Consider the following 8,849-nt stretch of genomic DNA (forward strand, 5'->3'; position numbering starts at 1 on the left):
CTGTGACATTTATTGTCCAATCTCAAAACTACCTTTTAAATTACAAAAGTATAAAATATCAACAAAGAACTATTTATCTTTGGAATTTTTCAAAAGCAAGGACAAATTTGTGGTCCTTTGACCTTCCATAAACTCTAGTAATGATGTTGCAACAATTTATGACACATTATTCTATGTTACTAAAATGTTATGGTACATAGATGACAAGACATGATAGTATGTCAATGGACTGAAGGTGTATAATATTCCTTAACAAAAAGATATGTGTCATGTGTTACTGCCAGATCTTTTCATGCTCCCAACACATGACCTAACAGACAAATTACTAGTAAAGGTGATCTGAGAAGATGACAACCACATGTTTACAGTCACATCACTAGATTATTTGATATGTCACCACTATAAGTTAGGGTTTTTGGGGACTTTACTGGATTGGCAACCTAAGAATGCTTAAAGAGAAAGATAATTAGTAGCAAAAGGTATGGTTTTGTGAGAATGTTATTGATTTGACAACCTAAAATTTGCTTGAAGGGAAAGCTTGTTATTTGTGTGTGAATATTATGTTTAAGTTCTTTAGACCCATATTGACTCTTACCAAAGGACCCTAGGTCATTGCGAGAAACGAACAGATTACAATGATGATCAAATTTTGGAACATTTGTTGCACAAAGGACATGTTGGCATTGTTTTAGGATTCTTCAATTAATTTAGATATCATAAGCAATAGGTCTCTACTTTATGTTTTGCAACATATTAATTTGACAATCGTTCTCCCTCTCTCTTTCAAGCAATAATAATTTTACTTTTCCTTACTTTACAAAGGTCTAAGGGCATGGGCTCTCTCTCTTTCAAGCAATAATAATTTTACTTTTCCTTACTTTACAAAGGTCTAAGGGCATGGGCTAAAGCTTTTGTTCTCCTGTTCTTTTCACTACATTCACAATAATAAGGTCTTTTTTTTTCACCCAAACCATGTCATATATGTAGGTAAGATGAGTATACGCTAGCTTGGTATATACACTTCCTATATGTAGGTCTTTGTTTTTCACCCAAACCATGTCATATATGTAGGTAAGATGAGTATACGCTAGCTTGGTATATACACTTCCTATCTCATCAACGTCATGGCAAGTTGAGAGAGCCTTTATCTATCTTCTAAGAATACAAGGGAGAGTGGGGAAGCTCAAAAATATGGTAAATCTAGGACCTTCTTTAGTTGATGAAAGACACGCAAAACAATTCCCCAAAAGGCTACTAGGTGCGGAGGGTCGAATAAAGAGGAGGACTTGGAAGCCTTGAAGCTTCATTGCCATTGATCAACGACCCAAGGGCAGAGCCTCAGTCACACAATGAAGGTGAGGAGGCACGTTAGCCATCTCATATCATCACAATGGAGCTATTCAAAGTCACACTCATATCTCGGCTACATGCATTGTTGCTACGGTTCTGATTCAAGCTAAAAATCAGCATAATTCGTAGATAGCTTGAGATTAATGACTGTCCTGATATTCATTTGGATCCTGTGTTATTAACATGAGCTGCATGCATGAATTGTTATAATGTTTGACCCAATCATGCTTGCAATCATCATGGATTACTTGAGAGATCTTGCAGCTTTGTACTTGGGATCGTATCAGAATCCACACACTCTCTCCACTTGCCTGATCACGCAGAGTGAATAACTTTTGAAACTCATGCTTGCATAAGAGGCCTCAATTATTCGACAAATGACTGACACGAGTTGTCCTCTTTTCTGCAGCTCTTCTGCTGGGCACACCGAAAATTGCTACACAAGTCCAGCATGGAAAAGACCCAGCTCCATGCAGGTAACTCTTTTATTTGAGCTGCTGCTAAATCTAGCAAATCAAGCATATGGCCGCTACTACCAAATGCCTGCCAACAAGTTCAGCTTGGGCTAAACTGAACTATCCATTGCTTGATCCCCTGCGCAGATACAAAAGGGAGCAAGTGTGATAATTTCTCCAATTTGGATACTGCTTCGGCTCAGAAGATCAAGAAGGAGGGATCAGCCACTGTAGCCATGAGGTTAGCCAAAGATGGTCTAAGACCAGCTGACGAATCAGATGGGGAAACATCACAAGTCATGCAGATCAACGTGGGGATATACACGCATGACTTGGATTTACTAAGGATAGGCACATTGGGCAACACGGGCGCTTCAATCATGCCAGACCTGGTGGCATTAGAGGGAGATGAACCATCCAACATGGACATGCAAGAGGCCCATAATGTGACCCCGGATCCAGAGGCCATGGGCCCAATTGACCTAGTGAAGCTACAGCAGGAGCTGCAGAAGATCCTGGATGTGAAGATGGGGGGAAGTGCTGATGCATCAGTGGATATTGAGGGGGGTTATAGTAATAATGCAGTAGGTAATGGATTGGATAAGATGGGAAGTGAGACATGGAAGGATAAGAGGAATGTGGCTGCTGCGGCGGCATGGGATGGCAGGAATCTTCACGTGTTGACTGAGGCATTGAGGGATCATATTGGGCTAGGTGATGAAGGGGAAAGGGAACAAGAGGATGATGCAGTGATTAAGAGGATGAAGGATGGGAGAGAGATGGAGGTGTTGACTGAGGCACTCAGGCACATTGGGTGGGATCCTGAGGGGTTAGCAGGGGGGGATGAGGATGATGATGGGCTGGGTGAAGGTGATGGCAAAGGGATGGTCAATCATGATAAGAAGAAGGGACAAGCTGGGAACAAGCAGTGGGAGAAGGAGAAGGATAAGGAGAAGAAAGGCCAGGAGGAAGAGACGCAGCCTAATATGATGATGATGATGGGTGCGGCTGCAGGAGGAGGAGGTGGAAAAGATGTGCAGGGGGGTACTGAGAGGGCAGTGTTCCCTCTGCATAACTTCCTGGAGGTGCCCATCGATGACATGCCCCCGCCCCCCCCTCAGGCCATCCTCAAGCTGAAGCAGCAGAAGAAACAAGCCCTCTACCGCAGCATGGCCGAGTTCCTGACCTGTGCCTCCCTCCGCAAGAAGATCCTTCAGTACAAGGAAGCCAAGCGCATCCGGGTCTCGCCCTACATCTGGGAGAAGCTCATGCAGCATCATCATCCCCACTATTCCTCCTCCTCCAAGGCACCCCATCACCATCCTCAGTATCCCCCCTCTCATCATCATCATCATACCAAAGTGGATAAGGTAAGTCCTAACAAGTTTCTTTCCTGCGGTACACAAGAAGTTTTAGACAAATTCCAACAATCATTCCCACATTGTGAACGATGACAATATCACAAGCTTTTGCAAGAGAGGGATCCCATACCTAGCTAGGTACCATTGGGGGCAAGTGATTGCTAGCCCGTAACCCCTTGCCCCCAACTACACCTAGCTCTATGCAAGATACCTCCCGAGCAAAAGCTGATCATGTTGAATACTGCAGGGAAAAATAAGGGGAAAAAGCCCTTTTCCCACAAGGAAGATACCAAAAACTTCTTGTGATGGATCTTCTTGCATTTCTTTCAGCATGTTGCTACAATAAAGAAAGGAAAGGAAAAAGCAAAGACTCTTTTAGATGTAATTGTCTGAACTCACCCTCACCCATAGACTCATTGTCAAGGAGCACCCAAACACCCTCAACAACTAACTAGAAAATATTGCCCCCTTATCTTACAAAACATGGTTGAACAAAAAAGGTAAGATGATCTATTGGGGAAAGAATAAGAACAAGTGGAGAAGCATGGTGCCACCAAATAGACTCTATTAATTTGATAGTGAAGCTAGTATATTGTTTTATAGCTTTTCATCTATGCTACTCTTCCCTCTCTTTGTTCATGGGATGCATTGCATCCATTCATGTGTGGCTTCTTTGGCTGCCACCTCATCCATCTATATCCATCCACATCTCTTAGACCTAGTTCCCATACACATCAAATATGCTAACAAACCTCTCCTTGATGCGTGGTTGGTCATTACCAATTGCCATTATCATCAAGGATGTGATTACAAAATAAGATTGCCCCCCTAAGTCCCCTATCATACTCATAAGTATGTGGTGTGACCCTAGTGTGACATAATCAGGATATAAGCAAATAGCTTTGGATTGATTTGGAAATTTGTCCCCTTGGCTACATCATCAATGCCAATGGTGGACATTACAATTGTAGGATTTAGAATAAGTGTCCATTGGATGGAGATACATCATTGGATTCATTTGATTTAGATACATCGTGATTTTAAATCAGCTTGTTTGCATAGTTTGCTTAGTTAGAGTAGCAGTCCCTTTTGAAATGGCCAAAGCATCTACAATTTGTGCATTGATGTTATACCTTTGTTTCTGCAATTCTTTTCTTCACAATTAATTAATCTACACTGTTTACATTTAAGCCAAGTTAAATTTATTGTAGCAATGAAGACATTGTCAAGAGTAGTGGTTGAAGTGCTCCCAATGGATTTAATTTTGTTCTCTCTTTCTAGTAAGGATACCTCAATGTTGTGCAACTTCAAATCTTCCATATTAGATAATTTTTCAGTTAAATTTTGATAACCATCTATATAACAAGTTGCTAGTAAAATAGCTTTGGCTTCATCTTCATCTACTATTTAAGATTATAAAGTTGCATTGGTAGCTTCATCTTGGAGTGCTCGGATTTAGTGTCAAAGACTTTGGTGACCTCCTCCCATGCTATCTTTTCACTTAGAATACAATCAATGTGGTGTATGCATTCATTACCTAAGCTTGCTCTGCTATGTATACCAATGCTTTTTTTTTCCTTCCTCCACGTTCTTCTCCCAAGCTTGTTGTGTCTCTTCCAATGATAATGCCCCATAACCTCTTATGCATAAGAAGATACATCATTTTTTATTTTGAACCCATGAATTTATCATCTCGAGTTGACATGATGCTTAATGAAGAGGCCTTATTGGGCTTATAGATTGATGCCCAACCAACATTGTCTAATTTCATACAAGGTATCATTTGGATCTTACAATAAGGATTTGACCAAATTTTAATAGTTTACGTTTCTCATGAGAACACCACTCTTGGAAGACAATTTGATTTATGTAGGTAGCATGTGTGAGCATAGCTCAAGAGAAACCAATTTGGTAAGCCCAATGTGAACAAGGATTATGTTGAACTAGTTTGAAGAATTGAAATCTGGACATGAGTTAGAGGAGGAGTGTTTTAACCTTTGATAATAAGGTTTAAAGAAAGGAGAATGAAAGAAATGAAATCATGCAACATGCCATCAACAAAAATAGCATAGAGAAGGTAGACTTCTTACGTGCCTTGAACTGGTTGATTTGATACAATAAGGAAGAAGGGCAGTCATTGAAGCATTTGTACAAGGTTTGTTTGTTGAGTTCTTATGGTTATTTTCCAAGCAAGGGACCAGCTTAAACCCCTTGCTTAGGGGGCATCTTAAGTAGGGACGAAGCTCAAGCTAAGGGACTGTATATGCCACAAATAGAGGGGCTTCATATCAATCAAGTAGGGGACCTACTCTCTATTCAAGAGAGGCAAAGAAGAGAAGCAGAAGGTTGATTTCTTTCTTGTGTGGTTCAAATCTCAACTGATCAACTGTTGCATGATGCTTTTGTAAGCTTTCCAATTGAGCCTTGGACTTCCTAGGTAGCACCTCCTTTCAGCTTGTCTTGAGCTTCTTCAACATTGTGTGAAACAGTGGATGCCTCTCTACCTCACAACCTCAAGAAAAAAGGCTCTAATACCATGTTACAAAACATGGTTGAGCAAAAAGGTAAGATGAACTATGGGGGAAAGAAGAAAAATAAGTGGAGAAGCATGATGCCACCAAATAGACTCAATTGATTTGATAGTGAAGCTACTACATTTTTTTATAGCTTTCTAGCTATGCTACTCTTCCCTCTCTTTGCTTATGGGATGCATTCCATCCATTCATGTGTGACCTCTTTGACTACCACCTCATTCATCCTTATCCATCCACATCTCTTAGACCTAGTTTCCATACGCGTCAAATATGATAACACCTTACAATGGCATTTGCCCTAGTGACCAAGGTAGTGAGGATTGTAACATATGCCATTACATTATATGCTTTCCTTTATGAACTTATAAGCAAGATCACCCAAGCACCCTTCACAATCACCTTGAAATATTGTCTTGACAATAATGCCACACTAGTGACTAGCTATGGGGACTATAACATGGGTCATCATATACCATTCATTTCCATGTCTATCTCATTGCTTCAAATGACTCAAAGAATGAGACCTTTCTTAAATTTCTTTTAGCACAATGGAGATTTCTTCATTATGCTACATACTAGCATATAGTGTGATAGGGCCATAATTCTATAAATTTGCATTCATGTGCATTGTACACTTTGTGACCATAAGGAAGTTTGTTCTCGATATAAGGGAGGCATCACCTTTCTACACATACCTTATGAAACTAATCTAACCTCTCTATGCAAACCTTGCCCTCATCTATCATCTATTTTGGAGAGTCCAAGGGCTTTGCAATACAGGTTGCACTTTGCAATTCTACTACGTAGACTTAGTAAATTATATGATTTTCACATGTCTGAGTGAGTTCAAATGCATCCATTTTAATATTTTAGTATATACAATACATAAACTTCCCATGGACCTATATCAAAGGAGTGATCTTTATACATTAATATGCAATCACTATCCTTGTCATTTTTATAGTAATCAAAGGAATACATGATCCTAGATCCACATTTAAATGATCCTTTTATCTTTGTTTGTGCATGTTTGCTAGTCCACGTAATAATCGTGTCTGCTACTCTATGCAATTTTCGTGTTTAATCTCTATTCATGCATGCCTGCTAGTTTGTGTAATTATTGTGTTAATGTGACCCCTCCTTAACTTTTGATTGATATTATCTCCAAGCTTTCATTATCTTATTCCTTTGAGCTTTGATTGTCTTATTCCTTCTTTTCTATAATCCTCAACCTTCCACTTTAGTGAACTTTCAATCCAATAATCAATGCCCTTCTGACGGCATGATTCTTCATTGTTATTTTTGTTTAAAGAACAATGGGAATATCAAACCTTAATCTTCTTTTATTCTCCATAGTAAATATTAGTTTAATAAATAAGTTAAAATAAATGTTGGATTTTAATGTGAAAGGCTACAATTGGCTTATTTTAAATATTTTAGTCTTATTGTGCCCTTATTAGATGCTCAAGTTAAGCTATCACAACCACAATACTTATACTATGACAAAATTCATCCTTGCATACAAAATCACCTAGACTAACTCCATTTTTTTCCATGATTTTTGACATGTTCACAATTTTTTTTTACCATTGTTCACAGTTTCTTCAAGCATTGAGAAAGATAATAGTGGCACCACACAACAATAAGAGGAATGAACATGGTGACACTTTAGATGGTGATGAAAAAGGTGATCAGTTGAAGCAATTATCTTTCAGAGGTAGATCAAGTGATCGCTACACAATTAAATCAATCGACATATCCAATGCAAAACTGGATCAAGCAGATTCTATTGCTAGAGATGATGAAGTCCACCTTCTCAAGACCAAGAATGAATATTGGGTTAAAACCGATGATGAATGTGAGCCAAATTTCTTTGTATCATTCATCATTCAAGTGCTTTTATGTGATATAAGTATTTCATTGTCCCCAGGTAGTCTTGGTTCTATTGCACTATGAGCATGTCCTTGGAAGTGTTCCCATGCTTATATCATCATATAAATTAACATGTGAGATTCTATCAATCATATATCTAAAAATAGGAAACACTCATGCATCCATCAAAAAATAAGATTCAACAAATCACCCATCAAAATATAAATAAAGTACATGCACCAAATGCTTCTTAGGAAGTCGTTTTCTCTTACTTTACCATGTTAAAACTACCACTTATTATAGGCTAATACTATACCTTTATTTGGTGGTGCAGATTTTGTTATTGAACTTTGAGATTGACTATGTACATAACACCACATTCAAGCAACCAAGTTTGTTCTACTAGCTAATCCACTCCTCCAACAACTATGAGTTTTGAGTGATTGATACTAGAAGTATTTTCACACTTGCAAAGTACACACCCACAATCTATGTGAATTTATTTCTTGATCCAAATACAAATACAATGTTTTTTCATATATTACAAGTGTCAACTTGAAACTCTTAACAAGTGATTGGATGTAATTTTGAGATTTTGTAAGTTAGTGCATATTGTGATAGTCATGTATGACTAATTGAGTTTATTACAAGGTACACAAATTTTGAGAGAGAGAGAGAGAGAGAGAGAGAGAGAGAGAGAGTGTGTGTGTGTGTGTGTGTGTGTGTGCGCGCGTGCGCGTGCACGTACATGTGTGCACATGTGCAAGAAACCTGCATAATACCTACATTCGTGAAGTATTCATTGAACGCCCTACTTACTTGGTTTGAGGTTAAGGGAGATCCCTTATGCCTCTTTTTTATGATACCCCTTATCAATCAATTTTTTCACTTTTCAATTTTAAAAGCCCCCCTTGTAGAGATATTTTTTCTAATCCCAAAGCATTAGAATCCCCTTGCCCCATGGTCAAGTTCTTGGTCTCTTTAGTGAATCAACAATATTAACTTTTAGATTGTTTGTGGGCCTAATAAGTAATGCTATAGAATACTTGAGTGGAAATTTAGTATCTTATATTGTCATTACAATCTAGAACATCTCATATTGGCTTTGTATGCCTTTCAAATTCACAAAAGAGTGTTCAAATTTAGTAATATGAGAAACCTTATAAGGCCATTACTTTGATGGCTATTACAAGAGAAGATCAAATGTATCAAGGAAAGGATTTTAAAAAAATTATTACTAATTCCTCAACTATTGTGCCATCTTTACAATACCATTT

General features: G+C 38.4%; 1 protein-coding gene across 3 annotated transcripts; it reads left to right on the top strand.

Annotated features, from left to right (window-relative positions):
- The first annotated feature begins 1,034 nt into the window (after positions 1 to 1,034).
- Positions 1,035 to 8,173, top strand: LOC148030583 (uncharacterized). Of its 3 annotated transcripts, none has more exons than XR_015692234.1 (6): positions 1,035 to 1,363; positions 1,760 to 1,826; positions 1,953 to 3,175; positions 7,300 to 7,558; positions 7,631 to 7,706; positions 7,907 to 8,173. XR_015692234.1 is itself a non-coding variant. In XM_087686940.1 (5 exons), exons 1-5 carry the CDS (start codon positions 1,350 to 1,352, stop codon positions 7,924 to 7,926), a joined length of 1,575 nt encoding a protein of 524 aa, XP_087543066.1. In that variant the 5' UTR covers positions 1,039 to 1,349; the 3' UTR covers positions 7,927 to 8,170. The 3 variants fall into 3 exon arrangements, 1 of the variants encoding a protein (XP_087543066.1); XR_015692233.1 differs by having other exon boundaries at positions 1,036 to 1,355; positions 7,907 to 8,172; XM_087686940.1 differs by lacking the exon at positions 7,631 to 7,706 and having other exon boundaries at positions 1,039 to 1,355; positions 7,907 to 8,170.
- Positions 8,174 to 8,849: the final 676 nt, after the last annotated feature.

Source organism: Lygodium microphyllum, chromosome 10 (assembly GCF_053477565.2).
Source record: "Lygodium microphyllum isolate KBCC chromosome 10, Lygodium_microphyllum_v1.1.10, whole genome shotgun sequence".
NCBI lineage: Eukaryota > Viridiplantae > Streptophyta > Polypodiopsida > Schizaeales > Lygodiaceae > Lygodium > Lygodium microphyllum.